The following is a 27,125-nucleotide window of genomic DNA, read 5'->3' as shown; positions in this document are numbered from 1 at the left end:
GCCAGTCAGTACTCTTCAGGGATTGTATTTCTACTGCTGGAATTCACAGGGCCCTAAGGATTCATCTCAATGAATTCCTCATCTGACCTATGCCCTTTATTTTATGTTTTTGTTGATTTGTAATATATATGCAAAAAGGAAAGTGAGAATAATTGCTTGATTACATAAAGAGAGAATAAAGATTCACAAAATACCAGATAAGAGTCTGAACTTCCACTTTTATTTTGTGAATGTCTTATATATCATCCTCATGCATTTAGCCTAATTTTATTTGATTCTTGTAGCAACCCTGTAAGAAAATATTTGTATTTCTAAATTTTAGCTGAGATAATAAAATCTCAATAATATAACTAGTAAGTAGTTGGCCTGAATTGGACCAAGTCACCTACATTCCAATCTTGTCTATTTTGTTACTCTCTGACACTTGCACCATGATTCAACATTGAACAGAAACTGGATAAGTGGGTGGGCCAGGCAACTAAAAAGTCTGTCATTAACTGTTCTGAGGTATGTCAATTGCATCCACTCTGTAGGTACACTCAGAGCTACCATCACCAGACCACAGACAGGAAACGAGGGTCTTAGCTTTAAATTTGTAAGAAGCTATCTGACATAGTCTTGATTCTATGCGTAAAGTGAGTGAACATCAAGACCACATGAAGCCTAGAGAAACCATGACCTACATCATGCAATGACAGTTCTGAGTAATAAATGCTAGCTTAACCAAAATCAGGATCACCCTTAGAATGTGTCATTGAATATAAATAGCAAAGATACATCACTCAGAGAAGAGAAAATATAAGTGCATGCAGGATATTTATGAGACCAAAGACTAAGAAATATTAAAGGGCAGCAAAAGCAGCATCTACCATATTATACAAAACAGGCTGAAACCTAAAGAAGTACAAATCTGTAGTTACTTTTCAGAAGAAAAGTGCCTGATTCATGGAAGGTCAGAAGTCAAAAATAGACTTGCAGGTACAGATGGGTCATGTCAAGAATAGGTCTACAGGGACAAGTATAATCAATACTAAGGATTGGGTTAGAAAGCAGGGCCTGAGGACAACTGAAACTTTCACCAAATTAAAAAATATCTGCTCAAGAATTCTACCCGGTACTAAGAGATTACATTTTTTTCTTTAGCAATTGAACCAATTCAGAAATCTCCTGTATATGGCTTTTTAAAATGGGTGCAACAATAATATTATATCACATATTTGGTGGCTTTACTCTTTTACTTTATTATCAGTAAAAATGTCCAGTCAATAAAATTGTCCAAGTTAATATTTCTGTATTAGAAAAAAACTGCTGTAACAAATCAACCTCAGAATTTATTGTGAGCTAATCATGATAAAAGTTTAATTTTCACTCACCTCAACTATCCAAAGAAATGTTCCTAAACAGCATTAGCTTCTTTTTTCTCAGGGGTTCAAGGATCCAGGTTCCTTCCATTTAGGTGTCCTGCTATCCCTTAGGGTCCCATCGTTATTTGCATTTAGCAAGTGAAGAGGCAAGAGAGGCAAGAGAAGGCACAGTCTTTTCTTAAAAGGCTTGAGCAGAAAGTGCACACATTTCTTCTACTCACAGTTCTTTAGCTAGAGGCCTGTCAGATGGCCACAACTAATAGCAAGTATGACTCATTATATGTCCAAAGAGAAGAGAAGAGTGTGAATTTTGATGAATATGTAACAATTTTTGCCAATGAATCATTTTCCACTTACATATATGGGTATCTAGTGAACACCAAGTGTGATAGTAACAGTAACGAAAGACTGAAGTACATTTAAAATGAGGAACACCCAAACAAAATTGAAGTATAATATGGTATGTACCAACCAATTCAAGAGAGCTAAGCAGTCTTCTAATGCCTAGAAAACAGTCATGTGCCACTGAACATGACTAGATCTTATTCCTTCTAACTGTATTTTTGTACCCATTAACCGTCTCCTCCTTATACTCCACTCCCAACTACCCTTCCTGAACTTCTTTTTTATTCTAACATAGATACCTGCTTTCCTTGTTCTTCTTCCCTCATATGCTGTATTTTAATATCCATGGATAGGGATATTCATAGATAAAATATTTCTTTTGGTCACATATGTGAATTTTTCCAATTTGATTTGAGGAATAAAGACACGATAACCTGGATGTTAGAGAATACATATATGTCTAGAAATAGTCTAGAACTATCTGTGAAATTTCCCAGCATTAACAGACTAATAATCATCTTATAATTTGCTAAGAGACAAGAAGGAAAGACATATTTAAATGAGACCTACAGAGAACACACATCTCTAAATGTCAGGCCAGGTGGTGGAGAAGGCGGCTACATTTCAGGCTGACTTTCTTGTCTTGTATAATAATCCTGTGCTTATTGAAGTTGATACTAAATGAGAGATTGGTGAGTAAAGTTGACAGGATTTTATCTATGTAAATTTACACCTTTAAAGTAAACTTGAGACATTGCCTTCCTTATTCCCATGACAACAGCAAGCATCTAAAAGTCAACAATATTTCCTAAAATTCTGAAAGCCCATTGAACTCCTTTTCAAGGGCTTTAAATCTAAGAAAGGCAGCAAAGCCAGGAGCTGTGGCTCACGTCTGTAATCCCAGAACTTTGGGAAGCCGAGGCCGGTGGATCACCTGAGGTCAGGAGTTCGAGACCAGCCTGACCAATGTGGTGAAACCTTGTCTCTACAGAAAAACACAAAAATTAGCTGGGCATGCTGGCGGGTGCCTGTAATCCCAACTACTTGGGAGGCTGCAGTGAGAGAATCGCTTGAGCCTGGGAGGCAGAGGTTGCAGTGAGCAGAGATCACGCCATTGCACTCCAGCCTGGGAGAAAGAGTAAGACTCCATCTCAAAAAGAAAAAAAAATAAAAATAAAGCAATCCAATAAAACAGAAAATTTCCAAAATCCAAGAGAATTAATGAATGCTGTTTAAGCAGAGAATAGAAAATCAGTGGTCAGAGAATTGAGACCAACTGAGGATGCCAGCCTCCCATTGCATTGAATAGCTCACTTACACATGGGATTGAGTCATATAACCACTAGTCACTGGCCTGTGAATCTCTCTGGTCAACAAAACTAGCCTAACTAATACAACATCAAGAAATAACCCATATACAAATTTAGAAACCTCATTTTCAACACACAAAAAGGTACTGAAGAAACTGAGTCAGCAGCAACACCTAGTCTTTTACTCTCTCACTCTTATTTCTTCTCATATGGATAGAATTACTATTGCGATTACCAATATTTTAGGGACTAAGAATTAACTTTTCTCATCTTTATTTTTCCCTATTCTATTTTCAAAGTACTAGAGAACTTTTTTTTAATTACAATAAATTTGATGTTAGTTTCAGGGCAGCAGATAATAGAACTGGGGTCGGGGGAGTGGTGATTAGTGCAAACGATAGCATTCCTACTGAGTCACCTTGAGGTACTCTCTTGGAATCACTTGAGTTTGATTCCAACAGTTAGATTCCACAACTTGGGTTATATTTCTAAGATTTATCTCTTTTTTAATTTCTATGTGAATGTTACTAGTCAGTTTTAGAGAAATTAGACTTATTCCTGCATTGCCCTGAGGAAATGTTTTATCTCAGGATGGTCTTCATTGAAGTTCTTCAAACACATGTCTGTGGGAAACTCAATATATCAATATGTATTATTAATTATGTATATGAACTGGAACACAAAGAAACAGTACACTGGCTCAAAGAAGTTGCAGAGTTTGTTTTGTCATGAATGGGTACAAGTCTGATTAGAGACTGATCATCCTATTATAAAGTCCTAAAAAGAGCAAAGACAGCAAAGAACAAATCTAGCAAAACTGGGTTTACCAACACAGATAATGATTTTGTCAAAATATTTAAAATGACACTGAAATTGCTGCTTTTTAAATATTTTTATTTTACTTTGAAATAACTGCTTTTTGCAAGATACTTGTTTTATTTTTCTTTATTTTTTATTTTACTTTCCTAGAAAATCTCACATGGAAACATCTAAACCAAAGGGCCCAATATTCTGCCATTACAAAATTATAATATTTTTAATAAAATTCAAGGCTTCAAAACAATTTGAATTTTCACAGTCTTTAGTAAACAGTCTAAGGAAGGATTTGAGCTTAGTGTTTTAAAATTTAAGTTTTCATTTGGCACATGTTGGGCATAAGAGCATACGGAGCTGTGCTGTGTAAGTTTGATGGACATCATTGATAACTGCATAATGGACACTATCCTCAGCTTCTTCATTCACATTACATTAAATAAATATTATAATCTTTATATTTACTTTTCACAGTATTAATTCTTTATCAAAGCAATACAAATATTATTTGCTTTTCAATTTACATGATCTTTTCTAAAAGGCTTAGGTTACTTGAACGGAAAGCATAATGATTCAAATGCAAGTGAGAAGAATTTCTATTACCAAAATACAAATTCAAGAAGGTAAAACAGCATGCCTTATATAATAAGTAGAGATTGACACACAGAAGAAAATATACAAAATGTAAACATATTCAGAAGTTGATTTAAAATTTTAAGTTAATTTCCACATGGTTTTGAACAGCATTTTATTGCAGCAGAATAAACTCTGTCTCCCTAGAGATATTTTTATCATCTACTAAAAACATCAGTGTCATATACTTCTAAGTTACTAATTTTAAATAATATAAAGAATCTATAGCCCTCTCCCCCATTTATTGTGGTTATCTGTACATTTCAATTTTGGCAATCACAGAAAATGTTCTCCAATATTGTAAGGTAAGAACAGTTTTGAATTAAAAACCTTTCATTAATAGTATACCATTTTTCTTTTTGACTTTCAACTCATTGAAGCATGAACATCCTTTTGGCTGGATAATTGGGTTTTTGTATGAGAAACATACTTTTTGAATTGGCACTAGAGTACAAATTTAATTAAGGACACAATTCCTGTAATAATCAGAACATCTGTGCCGTGACCAAATAGTTCTCACTGCTTACATTTTTAAGACCTTTATTTTAGACTCTACAAAAGGTTAATTTGCCTTCTGATATTGAACATCTATTTGCAATTTTTAAACCTTCTGAAGCAATTTGGTGACTATATATAGTTCATGTGAAGTTTATTATAACAAGTAACTAGACATTTTTAAAGTCTATTTTAACAAAATGCAGATTTTAAAAACTCAAGGCCGGGCGCGGTGGCTCAAGCCTGTAATCCCAGCACTTTGGGAGGCCGAGACGGGCGGATCACGAGGTCAGGAGATCGAGACCATCCTGGCTAACAGGGTGAAACCTCGTCTCTATTAAGAAATACAAAAAACTAGCCGGGCGAGGTGGCGGGCGCCTGTAGTCCCAGCTACTCGGGAGGCTGAGGCCGGAGAATGGCGTGAACCCGGGAGGCGGAGCTTGCAGTGAGCTGAAATCCGGCCACTGCACTCCAGCCTGGGCGACAGAGCGAGACTCCGTCTCAAAAAAAAAAAAAAAAAAAAAACTCAAGACGGGAAATTTTGTTAAAAACACTAATTTAGAGAAGTTGTACATATTTAAAAATCAATTTCCCATAAAATCATTAGTGGAAAGACATAAGACTTTTATATTGAGGATTATTTCTTCTTTCTTTTATCTTTATAATGGAAGAAGAGATGTTAACATGAATATACACATGAATATAGATTTACCAAATGAGGGAATATTCTATAACCCTCACAACCATCAAGCTAAGGTTAAACTTTGACAAAATATTGAAATGTCATATACAATTTTTGGCTTTGAGAAAAAGAGGGAAGGTAGGGGTGTTCAGAGGTCAAATAAGAAAGGCAGCCACTAAATCTCTGAGGACAAAGAAATTAGGCAGAGAACATGATGAGAGAATATGTACCACTGTTTTTGAATTTCTAAAATGACTTAAATCTTTTTTTATTATTATTATTTTTTACTTTTCAGTGCAGTAGATGAGAGTAGACATGTTTATAAATAATAATAGTCTTGAAATAGTAAATGAGCAACTGAGAAATTGTAGGGTCACATAAGCATGGATGCATCTGTGTTATCAACATAACTAAATCAGTAACATAAACAAATGGAGTGTAAAAAACCCACCAAAACACCATCAACTGGATTCTACTTTGTTGTAAGAAAGATTTTCATTATACCAACCATAAAAGAGAATCACACAGAAAAGCCTTGGATATATTTTTTCTGCCTAGTACCATCCAAGGCACAAAAGTAGAATTCAACAAACAACATGAATTAAAATAATTTATTTGAAAAGCAAAAATTTATTTTAAAAAATATTGACACTGTATGTCTTTTTTTTCTCCCAGTAGAATGGAAGTTTCATGAAGTCAGGTTTTGCTGTCTGCTTTTCTTCATTGTCATATCTTTAATCCATTAAAGAATGCCTAGGATTAAATACAAGTACACCTCCAAGATATTGTGGGTTCAGTTCCAGACGAATACAATAAAGCAAATCACGGGAATTTTTTGGTTTCCCAGTGCATATACAAGCTATGTTTACACTATACTATAGCATATTCAGTGTGAAGTAGTATTATATTTAAAAAGAATACCTACTTTTAAAAAACACTTTGTGGCTAAAAAAATGCTAACAATCATCTGAGCCTTCAGCAAGTCATAATCTTCTTGGTGGTAGAGGATCTCGTCTCAATATTTATGCCTGCTGACTGATCAGGGTAGTGGTTGTTGAAGATTGGATGGCTGTGGAGATTTGTAAAAATAAAAGAGTAATAAAGTTTGCCTCATCAATGAATTTTTCCTCTCACAAATGATTTCTTTGTAGCATGCAATGTTGTTTGATAGCATTTGACCCGCAGTAAAACTTCTTTCAAAACTGGACTCAGTCCTTTCAAACCTGCTGCTGCTTTCTCAACTAACTCTAATATTCTAAATGCTTTGTTTTCATTTCAACAATGTTCACAGCATCTTCCCTAGGAATAGATTCCATATCAGAACCACTTTATTTGCTCAGCAATAAGAAGTAACTCCTCATTCCTTCAAGTTTTATCATGAGATTGCAGTAAATCAGTCACAACTTCAAGCTCCACTTCTAATACTAGATTTCTTGTTATTTCGACCACCTCTGTAGTTACTTCTATTGACATCTTGAATCCCTCAAAGTCATTTATGTGGACTGGAATTAACTTCTTACAAACTCCTGCTAATGTCAGTATAATGACCTCCTCCCATGAATCATGAATGTTCTTAATGGGATCTAGAATGATGAATTCTTTCCAAAAGGTTTTCAATTTGCTTTGCTCAGATCCATCATAGGAATCATTATCTATGGCAGCTATAGCCTTACAAAATGTTTTTCTTAAATAAGACTTGAAAGATGAAATTACTTCTTGATCCATTGGGGTGCTGAATGAATCACTATCTATGGCAGCTATAGCCTTACAAAATGTTTTTCTTAAGTAATAAGACTTGAAAGATGAAATTATTCTTTGATCTCTGGGATGCTGAATGAGTATTTTGTTGGCAGACAGGAAAACATTGATCCCCTTGTTCTCCATCACAGTTATCAGTGACCAGGTGCATTGTCAATGAACAGTACTATTTTGAAAGGAATCTTTTCTGAGTATTAGCTCTCAACAGTGGGCTTAAAATATTCAGTTAACCATGATGTAAACATATGTTCTGTCATCTAAGCTTTGTTTTATTTATGGAACACAGGCAGAGCAGATTTAACATAATTCTTAGGTGGCTCAGAATTTTCAGAAAGGCAAGTGGGTATTGGCTTCAACTTAAAGTCAATAACTGCATTACTCCTTAACCCATTTATGCCTAGTGTTCCATTATTGGAATGCCAAGCTTGTGGGAGTTATGTATATCCTACTATTCAAGGTCATCACCAAGGTCTGATTTTTCACACAAAAAAATTTGCAATCTGCAGCTATAAATGTGTTAACAAGGGAATGACCCTGTCCTTGAACATTTGAAACTAGATACTGACTTCTCTCTTGCTATAAAAGTCCTAGATGGCATCTTCTTCCAATAAGAGACTGCTTCATCTACATTGAAAATCTATTGTTTAGTGTATCACCTTCATCAATTTTCTTTGCTAAATCTGGATAACTTACTTCTTCACCTTGACCTTTTATGTTATGGAGATGACTTCTCTTTTTAAACCTCATGAACCAACCTCTGCTAATTCCAAATGTTTCTTCTACAGCTTCCTTACCCCTCTCAGCCTTTATAGAATTGAAGAGAAATAGGGCCTTGCTCTGGATTAGGCTTTTTTTTAAAGAAATGTGGTAACTGGTTTGATCTTTGATCCAGACCACTCTAACTTTCTCCAATCAGCAATAAGACTGCTTTGCTTTCTTTTCATTCATGTGTTCACTTGAGTAGCACTTTTAATTTCCTTCAAGAATATTTGCTTTGAATTCACAGCTTGACTATTTGTTTCAAGAAGCCTAGCTTTTGGCCTATCCTGGCTTTTGGCATGCCTTCCTTACTAAGCTTAATAATTTCTAGTTTTTGATTTAAAGTGAGATATATACAACTCTTCTCTTCACTTGAACTCTTAGAAGCCATTGTATGGTTATTAATTGATCCTATGGTATTATTGTGTCTCACGGAAAGTGGATGTCTAAAAAGAGAAAACAATATGGGGAAATGGCCAGAGAATGTAGAAGTCAGAACACACACAACATTTATCAATAAAGTTTGCCAACTTACAGAGTGCAGTTTGTGATGCCCTAAAATAATTACAATAGTAATACCAAAGATTACTGATCACTGATCAATATCACATTTTTAATAGCAATTTAAAAATTTGAATACTGGGAGAACTACCAAAAATGTGGCACAAAGACATGAAGTGAGCCCATGACATTAGAAAAATGGCACCAATCGACATATTTGACACAGGCTTGCCACAAACCTTCAACTTATAAAATGCACAGTATCTGGGAAGCGCAATAAAATGAAGTGCAATAAAATGAGATATGCCTGTAGATGCTCAATAAATATTTTTCTTACAATGAGTGATCAAATAGGATGCATGCTTAGAGTACGGAAAGTGCCATTGTCTTTACCATGGCCAGGATGAAATATATCTTAACATGTCATCTACCCTTGATGTGATTCCATACTAACCAAAACTATACAATTAATTTAGAGCCATTTTCACAGACAAAACTAATATGTATGGTCACTGAAAAGTTACACCCTCCATTACAAGATATATAATTTCTATTTCATTCAATTACTCAACAATTCAGAGAAATCTCTCTGACCCCAATGAGGCATCCTCTTGTTGGTACATGGCAACTTTATACACATCAACAAAGCCAAGATTTCGAAGCCAACACCGTTTGCAAAGGAAAAGCTATGATAAACAAAGAGTTCAAAGAGACCGTGTAAACTGATTATTGTGGAAAACCCTGGAATTTTTCCCTTTAGTCACTTGATTCCACATTCTGTGTTCAAACAATTCTATTGCTTTTGGTGATAGAATTTAATGATTTAGATTTATAAATTTTAAAAGTGATGGCATGTTCTATCAATTCACAGTATACCCATTTGACCTGGATCATTAGCTGTTGAAACAGAGACTTGGATTAATGACAATTTTACATATCAGATCTCAAAGGTTTGTGGGCATATCTAGAATACTCAGTACATACCCTAAAAGGTTTCTTCATTATTGATGATAAAGGAATCCTAAGACAGATAGCAATGCCTGTTAATAGGTCACTTAATGAGATACTCTTTTGGATTCAAGTATCCCAGTATACCAACAAATATAGAGAGAGCTCTTACCTGCCAGTTGGAAACCCAGTGCCATAGACTAAATGTCTCACCCAAAATTCAGATGTTGAATTTTTAATCCCCAATATAATGGTTTAAGGAGTTGGTAACTTTGGGAGGTTACAAGAGTATGAGGGTAGAGCTTCATGAATGAGATTAATGCCCTTATTTAAAAAAAAATAAAAATAAAAAACAGCTCCCTCACCCTTTTTCACCATGTGGGGACAGAGAAAGAAGGCACCATCTATGAATCAGAAAGTGAGCCCTCACAAAACATCAAGTCCATTGGCAGCCTGACCTTGGACTCCTTAGCCTTCAGAACTGCAAACTTATTTATAAAACCCCTAGTTTATGGCATTTTGTTACAGCAGCTCAAACAGATTAAGACACTGGTAATTACACAACAATCTCAAATCCAAACAGAAAATTTAAATATTTTGATAAACTTATTGGAAAGTACTACCCTAACATCATACTATCTAATGAAAAGTCTTCATCAAAGTCTAACTTTTTGCTATTGAAACAAAAAATAATTAATTCATTAAAAGTGTTATAAAAAGCAACAATCTTACAGGTTCCTAAATACACCAGCCTCATTCTACCTCAAGTCTTTGTATTTTCTGTTCCACTGTCTGGAATACTTTTCCCTCAGAGTTTTATAACTTACTCTCTTGCTTTCTTTAGATGATGACTGTTGTAATTTTTGTTCCAGTTTAACTCACTCAATGAAGACTTCTGTGGACATTCTCCTTATAGAAGAAATGCCACATGCTCTCTCCTAAAATATATTGTTTAGCAAAATATGAGAATACGAAATACATTTCTAGTGTTATTTTTTCTAAAAATTAAATCAGTTTTAGCATGTGTTTGGTTGAATATTTTATAAAATATCTAATGACTGGAGGCTACTGTTCAGAAAACCAGATAAAATACCACATGCTCACCATACCCTGTAATATTTTTCTCCACATGTCTAATCACTGTATAATATAGTTCATATTTTTATTATTTATTTTGTTTATCTATGTCTCCTAATAAAATGTAGTTTTCATCAGGATGAGAATGTTTGTTTGCTTTGCACTCTGTTGCATCCCTAGGACCTAGACCAAAACCTAACAAATAGCAAGCACTCAGCAACACTATTGAATGGATAAATAAGCAAATAGATTTATGAAAGTGAGTTGTCCCTTGAGGATTGGAATGCTTTTAAGTGAAGCAACTGCATCCCTGTCTGGATTTGTAAAGACACGGCCAAGCCCTGCACCGTAGAAACAGTCTCAAGTTGTTACTATTCTGTGAAGAATCTTTGTCTAGTGTGCTAGCTGTCTTCCTTGTGTGAAATCTTTTTTTTTTTCTTAACTTTATCAAATTATATTGTACTTACCTGGAACCTATATGTTTAAGTTGCTTTTGAAATATTAGTTTACTGTTAGACTTGATTAAATAATGTGAACATGGGCATGTTTCTTAATGCATGTGCATATCTAGTTCTCCATTTGTGAAACATGTAATAAGAAGTAGCTTTGAAACTCAAGTGAAATACTGTAGATAAAACAGCTTCAAACATATCACAAGGATGTATTAGTTTCCTATTGCTGCTATAACAAATTACCACCAGTTTAGTCACTGAAAACACAATTTTATGCATGTTTTTATGTTGAAAGTCTGATACAGGACTCATAAAGCCAAAATCTGGGTGTTGGCAGTGCTGTATTCCTCTCTGGAAGTTCAAGGAGTCTGTTTCCTTGTCTTTTCCTGCTTCTAGAATCTTCCCACATTCCTTGGTCCATGGCTTGCTTTCCCCATTTTTAAAATGAACAATATTTTTCCTCTCTGATCATCTTTTCATAGTCACATCTCCCTCTGACTGCTACTAGGAAAGGTTATACACTTTTAAAGATTCATGGAATTAGATTGGCCCTATCTGGATTATCCAAGACAATCTCCCCATCTCTGTGTCCTTAATCACATCTGCAAAATCCCTTTTGGCATGTCAGATAACATATTCATGGGTTCTAAGGATTAGATGAGAACATTTTGGGGAAACATTATTTCACTTATTCCACTTTTTCAGGGAGTGAAAAGGGCTATGAAGAAAAATAAAGCAAGGTCAAAACATCCAGAAGGTGGAGTGCTGGGAGGCATATTTCCTTTTCTTAGCTCTGGTAGGAATCTCTGAAATGTCAGACTAGCACTTTTCACACAGATTAATTTTGGCTTTAATAAACAGAAAATGCGATGACACTTATCAAACATTTAAAAAGTAGTCTGGTTATAATCACAGCCTACAGTTTCATTGCCCACCTTTAATAAAACCTGTGCTGAGTGCTGTTTTGGACCGTAGACTCCCCATGATGTCCATACCATCATGGACCTCAAAACATTTACTTTTGTCCTCTTCAAGACATTTCCACCTTTGCAGCACAGAGCAATCTCCTGCATACTTACAAAGAGAGCTGCTGTGGTGGCTACCTGTCAGGAGAGCTAAAGTTCCTGCTATAATTTCTAGCTCATTATTTCTATCTTTTTCAAAACATACCAACAAACCCTTGCTAATTCTGTGTGAAGGATGGGCAAAATACCTTACTATTGCTTGACATCACTATGTTTCTCCCAATTTGCTTTTTTATTTGCTTTTTTAACTAGAATATTGTCTTCTGTCCTTAGTTTCTCCTAGTGATTGTTCATCCTTTACCCAAGCAGTCTATTCTATAATTTTGCTCTATAATGTATTGAGCATTTTTACAGTATGAAAAGGAAGAGTCTTATTATATCACATATGACTGACCATGATCAAAAATTATAAGCTTTCACCAATATAATTACAAAGACAGCTAAAGCTTAATTATTACATACCTAATTTTTAAATTAAGTTTTTAATTAAGAAATGCAAAATACATTATGTATTTTCTCTAAATTGAATGTATTAAGGTAATTACCCTTTTCTTGATTTAAAGACATTGTTGCAGCCATTCATTACCACCATATGCTGCAATAGTCACGTTTGGTTTTCACTTTTTTCCCATGGTGCCATCATATCTGCTGAATCATTTAGTACTTACCTGAGTTTTATAACCTTCAGTTTCTAATCTGCTATAACCTGAATAAATGTACAAACAAGTGTATCAAAATAGTTTGAAAACTCCAAGAAAAATGGCCTTAACAATGTCATACAAATAGAGTATATGAAGTTGAATATACACAGCTCTCTACTGTGAAAAGTGGAGTTTTATTTCATACAACTCTCATTGCTAAAAGTGTAGAGTCTGTATTTACTCCCCCTGCCACATTAACCTGAAATGATTATTTTCTTTTTGTTTTATGAACTATGTGAATAAACTCTCTCCTGCGTTGCTACTTTCCAAAAAACACAGAAGGATAGAACTCACCAGAAGAAAAGGAAGCTCTCTTTACTTAGAAAAGGAATGATCAGCCATGGGATAGATAAATTAAGAGATTTATGGAAGAATTGAAGAGTAGAGACTTGAATTCTATCCAATGATGATAAGGATAGTCCAGTATGGGAAAACTAAAATGAATTTAACTCTTCTTGAATTCTAAATGTTTGGCTAACTTTCTCTAACTTGTTCCATCATTTCAAGATAGATTAGAGAGTCACAGTAATTTAGAAATTGTTAAACAATTTTTTAAAATAAAGAAGATTTCAGACAAGGGTAAATGACATTTCAAATTTCCTTTTAGTCTGTTCAATTAATATTACCTTATGTGCAAAATTGGCAACATGATCCAGGAAGCATTAAGTGAGATGTGAGATGTTGAAGTTCTGTGAATTCCTCTAAATCTGGGTCCTCTGTTACATACTAGCCTATCTACCACATACCCCCTCTTTCTGGAATGCTTCTTACCTGCTTATCTTGGTAACCAGCAAAATTCTCAATTATCTGATGGATAAGTGAGAATTGCCTTTGTTTTATTTCCTCATTGATCCATCACCCCACTGTTATCACACGAATTTGATTGCTTTGCTACTTGTTTGTCTTTTCTTACAGAATGTATGCTCCATGAAGGCAGGCACAATATTATCTCTTTACTGTTATAGCACTAATAAACAGTTGCCTAGCAACTGACACACACTAAATTCTCAATGTATAGTTTTTGACAAAATTAACACTATGATAAATGTTTATGCTCCTGCTAAAACTCAGATTTGGCCTTAAGATGTACTACAGCCCACTAAGCAAGGAAAAAGAGACATGTTGAAAGCTTAGGGGCCTGTTATGAAGAGGAATCTTTGACATGTTTCTAAGATTTTTTTATCCCTATCGTCATCTTTTCTTATGCCAAGAAACATTGTGTAGGACTGTGTAAAGGATGAAAAAATTGCCTTTTATTGCCCATGAACTATTTTAAGATTCTTTAAGTTGTAGAAAACAGGTAATAATGCAAATAAATTGGGTCCAGTGGACTGAAAGTTATCATTTCCCTATGCATATGTGCCAGGTTTACATCTACTTACAAATGCATTTATTATTTCTGATTGGCTACCTTAAAATATCTTTCAAATTGAACTAAATGAAAGATTAAAAAGAGTATGTTATAAAAAATCTTTTTCTAAATGGCACATGATGCTGATTTTAAAAAATACATGAATTTGACACAGTAAGCATCCTCCTGTCATTCTCAGCTTGTTCCTTATAATCACCTTCTTTATCTAATAACAGCAGGCTGGCACATATTTTTTAATGACAACATCGTATTTAATCTTTCATTTTTAAAAGGCACATTAATTATGCAGTTTCATAAAAATAAAGAAGGTGAAGATGTATGCCAACATCAATTTACAACTTTCTTTTGTTTAATTAATATTATTTCATGTTTTAATTTGAAGTGTGTTTCGCTCATCAACATGAAATGTTTAATTTATATGAAACTTCATTCAGAAGACTGCCTCCGGAGAAGCAACAATTTATTCTGGGCTATGTACACACATTTTGAATAAAGTATTCAGTTCACAGGGGATTTTGTTGCAAGCATCATTCACAATTAAATTGAGCTCTCAATGATCCAGGCTAATTCTAGATAAATACATTACTTGGTAATTTATAGGATATGCAAGTCGAGTGATTTTCAGCCTTTGATTATCTCCAGTTCCTACCAATTTGATTTCCCTATACTTGTCGAATCCACTGTACAACTGATTTGAACTGGCAATATCCTTATTCAAAGTCCACATTGTCCTTACTCAGATCGTAACAGTAATCTCCAAAGCTGGTCTCCCCGGTTCTCTTTGCATCATCTGCAACACAGCCAGAGTAACCAGTTCATTTAACCCAGAACTTTCTACATTCTCTTACAATTCCTTCTTTTTCTTTTTTTTACTTTTAGAGAGCACAAACTATACAATATTAATACTCTACTTAAATGTTTAAATGAGCCATCTTGTCACTTGCCCCCAACTCCACTCACACCCTGTGCTGCATAAACTCTATTTGCAGGTCTCCAAAGCTTTCTTAAATTGTATCCACACTCTTTCTGTAATATTCTTCCAGTTCTGACTAATTCCTACTCATCCTTCAAATCCCGATTCAGAGCAACTTCTTCGTGAAATGTTCCATGATAACTGCCTGATACAGATTTATTCTTCTGAGATTCCAAAAAACTCCATTTATATGTAGTTCCTCATTATTCTGTAAATGTCTTAAGATCTAGGACTTTATTTTAGTTGTAATATTTTGACTGATTTACCTGGATATTACTGGGAAATAATAAAATCCTATGAATGCACTTTTTGTAAATGTCAACTTGTTATGTTTTATGCAGCCCAATTAAAGTCCCCAGTTGTGGTTATCTATACATAACTAAGAGCATCGAATAATTTCAGGCTTTTTTGGGGGGAATGAACATTAACAACTTCAGAAATAGAAAACTAGGAGAAATAGTGGATTTATTTTTCTACACATTTTATTATCTCCAGGAGAATATTTGTGGAAAATTATATTTAAGTACTAAAATTTTATTATATCCAATGAATATTTAATTTCACCAAAATACACCAAGACCTTACCATTAATCTGATATTCAGGGTGTAAATATCATTAAGATACCTCTCTGTCAGTAAATTTTATTCCAATATATTAAATTGATCCACATGAAATTGCCATTTTAGTAAGTCAAAAATAGTCAAGTATTGGCAATTTATACAATATTAATACTTGTGGCAATGTGATATGGTTCAAAGTAGTATTGTGGAAATAGATACAGAACTTAAAATATCAAAAGTAGAATGTCTAAAGCTTTGAATAGAATAAGAAGTGCACTAAGAACAAAGATGTGTAAAAACATTACTAATTTGGGGTGAAATTTAGAAAAGTCACAAATAGGCAGTATAAATTGAGCTAGATCATAAAGCACCTGTACAATTTCAACAGACAAAGATGTTGGAAAAACCACACTTAAAAGGTACATTAAAAATGAAAATGTTTTTCATGGAAAGTGGCAAGTCTAAGGCTATTTTGCATGAAACAAGTGAAAATATATTCAAATTAGCACTAAAGGAGGCCATATCTTATACCATATATCCTCAAAAAATCAAAGATAAGAAACTATACCTAGATCTGATGGGAATTTGAAGTGGAAGTTGGAGTGAAGTCTTATGTCACTATATCTTGGATATTAGGTATTAATTGTTCCAGGATAACCAGTCTGCGTGCATTCAAATCCCAGTTTATCCACTCTGTAGATATGTGACTTCAGGTAAATCATTCACTTTTTTTTAAAATGTAGGAAAATTGTTGTTGTGAGGATTAAATGATGTTAACATATGCCAAGTACCTAGACAGTGTGAGGCATACAGTAAGTGCTACAGAAGGATTTACTATTATTATACTTACTAGGCTGCTCCATTTTGCCTTTTCTTCTCCATTGACTGGATTTCACCAACTCACCAACTCATCTTGCTTGTTACTCAGCATGGAAGCCTCCTGTATCCTCTCTATAGCATGTAACTGCCTTCTCTCTGGCAAGATACTGCACTGGATTTGAGTCAAATATATGTTTCAGGTCCTGTTGATTATAGATAGGAAGTGAATGAAAAGCTAGGATATGAAAAGCTTTAAGAATCTCTGTGGGTTAGATAATGAAATATAGCTTAAAAGAAATATGCATGTTTTAATATTTTAAAAGTACTGAAGATAATGACTTAAAGATTAGTCCAGGATAATTTTAAAAGTTTGTAAAAATGTGCAGGCAAATTAGAAGCCAATCCTCAGGTCTGTGACTATCCTAATGAGAAATGTATACTCCATTCCATGAGTAATGGGGAAACATCAAAGACTTTAAGCAAGACAGTGTTTGAAGATAATAACTTTAAAAGCAATGTGGAGATAGAAATAGAAGGTACAGAGATAGAAGGATACGAGAGGAAAGAAGACAGGATGAGAATCCAGTTCAGGGTTTAACCAACATGGTCCACACAGAAAAATCAGTTGTCATGAGAAAAAGCTGAAAATATCATTTTACTAATGTGTGAACCAAGAATTACCTATAGCTGTGTAGCAAAGATAGTTCTCTTTTCTAAAAGTATATGAAAATACATTAATGTGTCCACATCACCAGGATGGCTATAAAGATCAAATTAGATCATATATATGATCATATATATTCATATATTTGTATACATAGATATATGTGTGTAATCATATTTACATATGTATATATACATACTTACATGTGTATATATGTGTGCATGTGTCTATATATGTTTATTTATATGTGCTTATATATATATAATTTTGAAGACTATGAGGCTGAAAGGCATTTACTAATGCTTATTTACTACCTGAAACCTACTCTCCAATAAAATCAATTCCCAAGGAGAATGTTTGTTCTGTAACGTACTCAATAGTAGAAGCTCAAGCATCACTCGTATTTCTACACTAAAAATCTAGTTCCAGAAGATTTGTAGCACAAATTCTAGCTGAAAACAAATCTTTCCACTTCTCAACAAAACTTTTACTTTCTCTCTTTCATAGTTGTAGTAGTACATTTAGATTTTGAAAAAACAGGCGGTAGAAGCTAGCAGTATAAAAAGTATCTTACATGCTATCCGATTCAGCTGCAGTGATTGCAAATAAATTAGCTTATAAATCTTCAGAGTTCAGCCCTTGATAAACCCCAAATATGCCCTGTTACATCTAGAATTTCTTCTGCTTCTGGAAATCCTTAAACTTTTCAAATATGACTGGTTTTAAAAGCACTTGAACCTTAAATAAATAAACATTCAAGGTCCCAAACTATTCTACTCTATTTGTTCAGTTCATGAGTTTTGCTGTCATCACTTCATTCTTTCCATTCTCCTGCATTTTCTTAAAAACATTCCCTTCAGGATAAATATCTTCTGTTTCATCATTTCTTTTTCTTCTATGTCAACAGCATCCTAAAATATATTGCTTTAGCAAAATACAAGAATATTAAATACATTTTCTAGTGTTATTCTTTCTAAAAATTAAGTCAGTTTTAGCATGTATTTGCTTGAATACTTTATAAAATATGTAATGACTGGAGGCTACTGTTCAGGCAACCAGATAAATCACACTAAGAGTATATGGGAATATATATTTCACTGACAGTTCTTAAGACTTTACTGAAGTCTAATTCAATAATTATTTGTGGAGCAATACCTATATAAAGTATACAGTGCTCAGAAGTAAAATCCCCATAAATAATGTCATCATTATTATTGTTACTGGAAGTAAATCTCACCATTTTTCTGAAGAGTGAATAAGAAAAAAAAAAGTTATTTCGATGTTTAGCATGCAAAAGGATACTAAACTAAAACGATCACAAATTTGTTGGTCATGGCCACCTTATAATACCTCAAACTTACCCAAAATGCAGGTCATCTTTAAAGGATTAATAGTCAGTTCTGGCCTTGCAGCTAACGTATTATTTTGAGTTCAAATCAAATTTAAACATTTTATTGTAATGATTTTGCGCATCTGAAGGCCTGCAGAATGCTGAAAAGTTATTTTTAACAAATCATTATTATTGTTCTCCTAAATTCTGAATCTCTGAGAAGAGCTGATAAGCCATGGTTTCTGATTATGCAGTCTTGCCTAGTGTTTTGAGGCTTCAAATGCATTCTTGCCTAGTGTTAATGAAACTTCAAATCAACAAAACAAAGAAAGTTTGCCATAATGTCTTCCTCCTCCTGTGTTGAAAATGCTTGTGCTGCTTGCATGTTTTGTTCTTGCAGAAAACAGTTAATATAGTATTTTTCCAGGTTTACAGGGAATATAATTTTTTGATATTATAGATGGTTAACATCTATTATATGTCAGTGTTCTAAATGCTTTTACATATATGCATGCATTTAATACTCACAACAATCCTATTTAAAAGGCAGTATTAGTAGTGCTATATTATATATAGGAAAACAGAAGCAAAGTGGTGTTAAATAACTTGCTGAAGGTAACACACCTAGAGCTCAGACTATAAGCTCCAGGGTCCACATCCTTACCATTCACTCTGTACAACACTTCAGTTAGCACAAAGGATAATTTAGGTAAGATACAAAATATACTCAAGCAATATTACTAAAGATAGTGATAATATTTTATATAACCAAATGCAAAAGCACAAAATAAGAAGGGCACCTTATGAGTGATGCCACACAACTTGGACTTTTTGACTATGATTCAATAGTATAATATGTTGCTTATAGTTCTATATTTGTAGGATAAAAAATAAATTATTATATGCTTTAATCATTTTTGTTAAATCTTGACTAAATATATGTTCGAACCAGAGACCACAAGTCTTAATTCTTAATGGAAAACCTATTAATTACCACAATATTTACATTAATTTATTTTTTGTATCTCATCAATGCAAGGTTAAGTTTCTTTCTAAGTGTATCCAAAAAGGGTAAAAATCTATGTTGTCATCTAAGGACTATTAACATGTATTCTTGAGACCATTATTTCCTGTAGTAAGCAACTTCATTTTTTAAAAGGTTCATAGTAGAAAAATACATTTGCTCTCTTCAAGTTGTAAATCTCCTTTGTCATAGAAAGTTGATTTTATTCACTAAGCTTGTGAATATTAGGCCTATTGACTGTCACCTTACTGACTTTTTCATGGTTAATCAATTATAGGAAATCCTGCTGATTCCCATGAAATAGGAGAAATGCCTTAAGGTCTTTCTTCTTGAAAGAAAAAAACAAAGGATTTATTTGATAAGTTTAATAAATGAGTGGCTCTAACTGATGAACCTTAGAACCCATTGCAGAATCTTGATTGATTTTTCCACCTCAGGAAGACACTAACAACATAGAGGTGACTTGAAATAAGGGACCCAGTGAGAATAACCACAAACCATGTTCTTTGCTAAAGGGTTAAAATAAGTGGAATTATTTAATCTAGGGGGTAAAAGAACCTCAGGACAAAGAATAATAACATTCGTGTAGCATTTACAGCTCTTTCATTTATTATTTAAAAATATTTTGTTACAAAAGGAAAAAAATACAATGCAGTTTTTTTTTTTGACAGCGTCATCAAGTTTATTACACAATTTTCAACCTATCAGAAAGACAAACAAATCACCGACAACAGGGGGACGGGACCTTGGCCTTTTTGAGGGATGGGTGTTTTTTTTTCCTTTTGCTATCAGGAAATAAAACTAAAAATTGTGTCATTGAGAGTAAAAACAAAACAAAAATGGGGAGAAAAAAAATTCTCCGGGCAAACGGCATTTCTGGTATTCTATATATATTTTTCCTTAAACTGTCACCTTGTTTTTCTCTACATTTTAAAAGACACCCGGAGTTGCTCTCAATAAGCACATCACTTAACACTTGGCCAGTTGGGTGGGGTGCCATGTTCTGAAGTGGAGGTGGGGATGGGATTGGGGGACAGGGGAAAAAAAAGCTCCAACCTGTAGCCTCTGTCCCAAGGGAATGTGCCTCTCCAACCCTGCGGGGGACTCCCTCAGTGACTGAGGGCTATATGAGAAACGTGCTGGGAACAGAGGAAGGGTTTAGTCCAATTCAGTCTCTCTCCTCTGACCCAGAAGGGTCTCTAGTGACCCTATGTCTCACATGCCAAGTCTCATCTCACATGCCACATCTCATGTTAGATGTCAGATGCCCTGTAGATGCATGCAGAAGTAGCATCACCCCATGGGTACCGCAGGACCTCGCTGCTGCCTCCTCCTTCAGCAGCAACCACATTACAATTTGGATGTTATGGAAAAGCAATTCCATTTGCCTGTAGAGAAAATGGCCCCCAGAATGCTGGTCCTTAGAACTCTTGAGCTGAGTTCATTCAAGTCGGGCTTTGTTTCTTCTGGCTCCTCATCTGAGGCAGGAAGTATCTCCAGGCAGAGTGAGAGGAGCTATTAAGTCAACAGTCAAAAGGTGAAAAGACACCAAATTTGTGACTTTACCTGCCTACTAGTGCCAGGTTATCCCACAATAAGTAAAAGTATGTACCTGGGGGATGCAAGCCCATGCTTACATCAAACCTGAAAGAAGAAAAGCCTATGAAAGTAGGCCATATCCTGCCCAACTTGCTTCTTTCCCCATTCCTCCTGGTTACTTCACAAGGGTTCTTCATTGCTGAGGTCCCAATGTCCCCATCTCCCAATGGGCAGTACCTTCCTCTAAAACAAGGAAGTAGCCTTCTGGGGGAAGGGCTCCATGTGTTAAATGGAAAAGCCCCAGGGAAAGGGAACAACTAAGAGCTGGTTATTGCAAGAGGTACCCAAGCACTAAGCAGCAGAGGGTGGTAATTGGCTCTGCCAGGCTTCCCAGCAGAAAGCAACCTCATAGGCCTTCTCTGCTTAGGAGGGGCAAGTCCACTGAGAAGGCTGGGCAGCGCAGACTTGAAAGAGTTCAGCCCTCTGGGAGGTCAAGGAAATAAACCGTCAATACGTGAGAGGGAAAGCAGGAACAGAAGTAGCTTTGCATAAGGTAATTTCTGTTCTCATGGTCCCTCCTCAAAGGGCTGGGAAGGTAAAGGAGTTAAACAAAGAAGTGGTATGTTAGCAAGGGGGTTTGGACCCTCTTGGCCCCATTAAATCTAGTGCTGAGGGCAGGACCCTGGGCATATTTTGGCACACCCAGTCACTCTCCTAGATCCTGCATGGAGGATCTATTTTCTTTGGGAAGGAAGTCTTCCCATCAACCTCACCATTGAACTGCTCCCGGAGAATCAGAAACTCATACGTTTTCTTGGACAAAGCACCATTCTCTATGGAGACCAGGGGCCTGGACATGTTCTTTTCTTCCTGTCTGCCACCCCTCCCAATCACACGAAGTCTTTAGGTTCTTTCCCCTGGCAAACAGGAGCTGTGGGATTGGGAGGGCTGCCAAGCAGTCTTCAATCCTGTGGGGCAGAGGGTATTCCCTGGGTGTCTGGAGGGAGTTAGGGGTTTGGAGGAAAGGGAAGGGGGTGGGGCGGCCTCCGTCCTTTAGTCCTGATCAAGGTGAGGAGATGCAAGTCCATTAAAAAAACATTTGCTTCCAACCAGACTCCTTTCTCAGTGGTGCCGGTCCCGTTCTCTATCCCGGTGTCTCTCGTGCTCCCGGTTCCTTTCTTGGAAATAATCATCATGCCGATCTTCATTATGAAGCAGATCCCGGTGCCTCCTGCTGCTCTCCCGGGACCGGCTAGGTGACCTTTCCCGGGACCGATGTCTTTTCCTGGAAGAGCTCCCACTGGCACCCACGCTGTAGGACTTGGCTTCGATGCCATGAAGACAGTCCTTAAGAGAGGAGATGAGAACACGGCAACGCTCATCATTGGCAACCCGGGACTGTTTGATAACCGCAATGGCTGTGAGCAGCGTCTCAATAGCGTCACTATAATCCCCTGCACTGGCTCCAGATACCGCTTTGGAAATGGCACTGCTGGAAATTGCTCTGTTTCGCTTCATGATATCTTCAAATTCGGCTTCACTTACTGTAGAGGGTGGAGGGCCCGAATCTCGGCTGCCATGGTGGTTATAGGGGGCAGAGGCCTTCATGTAAGTATCTGGTGGAGGCCCCACTGTAGCGTTTGGTGGGGGGAAGAAGGCTGGATTGAGGTGAAGGGCAGGTGGGATGGCCCCAGGGGGAGGTACAGCAAGATAAGGAGGTAATCGAGGAGGTGGGGGCATGAGATGCTGGTAGTGGATACCAGGAGGAGGAGGAGGGACCCCAAAGCTTGAGGAGAGAGGTGGTGGGGGTGGAATTGGTGGTGGGGGCAGACCCATCAGGGGAAGGGCCGAAGGAGGACGATTGAAGTAGGGCAGCACACTGGGGGGCTTATCCACACGAGCAGATGAGGATACAAGGTTCTCAGAGGGTGTGGCCCGTCCATCAGCAGAGTCACTAGAATCTCGGGAATGGGCCCGTGGAGGTATTCCCCCTCTTGGGACTCGGACACACTCACGTTTCCGAGCCTGTGCCTCAAACTGTGACAGGTTCTGCCGGGTGGCCGGCCTCACGTCCACTTTTTCTCCATTAAGAACTTTTCCTGGTAGGAGTTCCAACAATTTGTGGACAGAGTTTTCAGAGGCTACCACCACCTCAGCATACCCTTTGGACTGGCCATTTGCTCGATTCTCTGCAAATTTCAACTCCACCACATCATAGACTCCTATAGAGCGAATAACCTGGATCAGCTGCTGGTCTGTGGTCCACCAGGAGAAGCTGCCCACATAGACGGCAGCTCGTCTATTACGCAGGCCACTGTAGGTATACAGAATTGCAGGGGTCTTGTTGTTGGGCTTGGGAGATGGCTCCTGGCGAACAGGAGGAGGTGGCTCAGTGCTGCTGCTTCTGTCATCTGAGGGCTGTGAGGTGGCTGTCAGCACATCATCATACAGGTCAATCTGATCTGTATTGTTGAACTCTGGGTCCTGGTTGAACTCCTCGTCAGCATATATATCAATCAAGTCCACTCCTTCTGACATGGCTCCGGAAGGAAGATCGCGAGCCCGGAGGATGGACAAAGTAAGGAAGATGCCACGGGAATATGGCGGCGGCAGCGGCGAGTCCGGACTAGGCCCGAAGCGCGCGAACCGCTCTCCGCCCCAGGTCCCGCCCCCCCGCCGCCGGCGTACAGCTCTTAATGAAATCTATTTTCCATTTTTGTTTGACATGCTATGCTTCCTTTGATGCAGTCTAAAATTAGCATAGCCATTTTTTCTATGTGCCCATGTATGTACACACATATGTATTTGTATATTCATTTATTTAATTTGAAAACCCCTATGCGGTATTTTTATTACTAATATTATCTATGATGATAATGATGATCCTTTTATGAAAAAGTAAACTAAGGTATATAACTCATGTGTGGAGAAATTTGGATTTGAACTAGACAGTCTAGTTCAGAGTCCACCTTTTACATGGCACTGTCTCGCATAATAGAACTGTTTAAACAGTTGAAGGTCTGTTATGTCAAAAGGGCAGTAGATTTTACTAATAGGACAACTTACGCCAGCTCATCTTAGTTTCAGAACTAGACGGAACCCAAAGGAAGAGAAACAGTGACCTGTTGGGGACAGCCTGTCTGACCAAGAAAGCAGGATCAATACTTTAGGACAAGGTTTCTCAACTTTGGCACTATTGATATTTGGGACTAAAAAATTCTTTGCTGCAGAGGCCTCTATGTACTTCAGGATATTTAGCACCATCCTTTTCCTCTAGCCCCTAAATTCCAGTAGCAACCCCTCAGTCATGATAACTAAAAATGCCTCCAGACATTGCCAAATGTGCCCTAGAGGTTAAAATCACCATCACAGAGAATCATTGCTTTAGAGACCAGGATAGAAAAATTTCCCTTTCAATACAAGAGAAAGTTTACCAGAATAGAAGGTTTAGTTAGAAAGAATGAATAAGATCTAGTATTTGCTAGTACAACAGGATGACTATAGTCAAAAGTAATTTAATTGTATATTTTAAAAATAGCTTGAAGAGTATAATTGGATTGTATGTAACACAAAGGAAAAATGCTTGAGGTGACGTGTACCACATTTACCCTGATGTGATTATTACACATTGCATGCCTGCATCAAAATATCTCACGTAACCCATAAATAGATACACCTACTACTTATTCACAAAAACTAAAAAAACACTACAGAAGACAAAAAGATATAACAAAGGAAGAATCTGTATACATCCAAGCCTGATTAAAAAGTAAAAATTACCTAAAGTAACTGATACACATCCAAGAACAAAGACAAAAACAAACAAAAAAAAAGGTGTATTTTGAAAAGAAAGGTTCTGTCTCTCCAATTTCCAATTTCCAAGTCTCATTTCCCATTTCTACTCATCCCCATCTAAGAAGAATGACAAGGGCACAAACTTGGTTTTTTTGGACTCTTAATAACCTGTTTTTATTATACCAGTAACATTAACTCATGTAGAAGAACAGATAAGCCAAAAAAAAAAAAAACAACTGTTAAAGTGTTTGTATACATACTACCAGAGCAAGACTTTTCTAAAATGTCAAAAAACAACAGATGTTGGCAAAGATGCAGAGAAAAGGGAACACCTATACACTGGCAAAAATAATTTTTAAGAATAAGAATACAACCTGTCACACAAAAAATAAAGGTTCCAAGTGTTCTATGAACATTATACAGCAAACAGGGCTTATTCTATCATCTTCCTCATTCTCCACCAGAAACAGCAAGTGCATAAAATTGCCATCGCTCCCTGCTGTGGCCATAGCAGGTGTCACCAGTTGATGGCAATATTTTCTTGCCAAGCTTAGATGCAGCTTCAGATTCCCCTCAACATTGTATTCCAGGCAAAACCTACCACTAATCAGAGTTGACATATGAGACAAACTCAATTTTTCATACCTGTTACAGATGCTATGATTCTCTTGATGCATTCTGAGACTAACAGCCATTTTTGGCAATCACATAAAATTGTTAACTCATAGTAAGTTTATTTTTCTACCAGATATCTAAGCATCATTTTATCTATGTTGATCCAAAAGCCATACTAGTAAGTTCAGGACACTATAAAATGTTATTTTGCTAGAGAAGCTCTAGTTTTTAACTTGCAGTTAAACCCATGGAGATATCTGAACCTGGCTGCCAAACAATAGAATGAAATTACATTGCCACAAATTTGATAAGAATTCTTATCTCTTCATTACATAAATTAATAAAAATATTCAATTCAACAGATTCCCATTGCTTGAGAAACCTCACAGTTTTATAACAGTCCACTTTTGGATACCATTGACTCCATATTTAATCAGCCAATATCTGCCAAATAGAAACTCTTAATAGTTTTTTTCAAATGATTACAAACTATCCAAGTATAGCTTCCAGTCTATTATTTGATACCATAAATCCTTGTCAAAAGCTTTGGTGAAGTCCAGAAATCTTATCCACTATGTTTCCCAATCTACTCTTAAAGACAGAAGCAAGTTTATTATTACATTGCTTGTTTTTAATGATTATTTTTAATAAATCCAATTCTTTACTACTCCTTCTTGTCAAGGTTATCAAAACTCTATGGTTATACAAAGGTGTTTATAATCTGAAGTGATGTTTCAAATATAAAAACATATCAATTTCAAATGAAATCTATCAGAGATCTAAAATCTAAGTAAGATCTTTCTGAAACACCATTCTAAACCCTGTATAAGACAAAAGGCCTCCCTACTTTGAATTTTGGGGGCACTGACGTTATTGACATTTTTTCTGGTTTCTAGCTTTATGCTTCAGTGGAAGGTACTCAGTGAACTATCCTGCCATCTGCTACGGGCTAACAAACTAGAAACTGATGGTTAGATGACCCTCCAGTTGAAATGACCAGTGGCCTCTAACATTAGGAAAGTTTATTGGACCAACCCACCCCACATTGTGGTTCTACTTCTACAAAATCTTTTAGAATTCTCTCTCCCCTTCTTTTCCACCCCCTTCCTTTTCTTGTCTCCCTTCCTTCCTAGAAATGAAAATCAAATTCTTTGTTTTATCTCTCAAATATATATATATACTCTCAAATATATATATATACACACACACACATACACACACACATATACATATATATATTTGTTTCGGCTTCTGCTCTCAAGATATCTATTATCTTTTATAAAGACACTCTTCTAAAATAGAAGAAAGTGAAAAAGAGGGTAATTCATATAATTACCAAGAAGACAGGACACTATGAATTACTAAAGTAAACTGAATGTCAGAAAAAAAGCAATGCAAATCTATTGAAATATGGCAACTGACATCCTGCTTCAGTGTGAGGAAGATAACAGGAACTGATCTGGACCATGGCAAACTGAAAAGGGCATGCCGGCCTAAAAGGGACAGCTGTTATTTAGCTAAAAAAAAAAAAAAAAAAAAGTGTTTGACATGTGAACACACTGATCTGGTC

General features: G+C 36.1%; 1 protein-coding gene across 2 annotated transcripts; it reads right to left on the bottom strand.

The window, feature by feature from the left end:
• Positions 1-20,261: 20,261 nt before the first annotated feature.
• On the bottom strand, positions 20,262-23,816 carry LOC116274165 (cleavage and polyadenylation specificity factor subunit 7-like). Of its 2 annotated transcripts, none has more exons than XM_031664415.1 (2): positions 21,219-23,816; positions 20,262-21,121 (listed from the first exon to the last, which is right to left on the bottom strand). In XM_031664415.1, exon 1 carries the CDS (start codon positions 23,681-23,683, stop codon positions 22,268-22,270), a length of 1,416 nt encoding a protein of 471 aa, XP_031520275.1. In that variant the 5' UTR covers positions 23,684-23,816; the 3' UTR covers positions 20,262-21,121; positions 21,219-22,267. The 2 variants fall into 2 exon arrangements, with proteins under 2 accessions (XP_031520275.1, XP_031520276.1); XM_031664416.1 differs by having other exon boundaries at positions 20,262-23,307; positions 23,412-23,816.
• Between the last annotated feature and the right edge of the window lie 3,309 nt (positions 23,817-27,125).

Source organism: Papio anubis, chromosome 3 (genome assembly GCF_008728515.1).
Source record: "Papio anubis isolate 15944 chromosome 3, Panubis1.0, whole genome shotgun sequence".
Taxonomy (NCBI): domain Eukaryota; kingdom Metazoa; phylum Chordata; class Mammalia; order Primates; family Cercopithecidae; genus Papio; species Papio anubis.
Note: the sequence above shows the minus strand (reverse complement) of the source record. Positions and strands in the feature narration are given on the sequence as shown.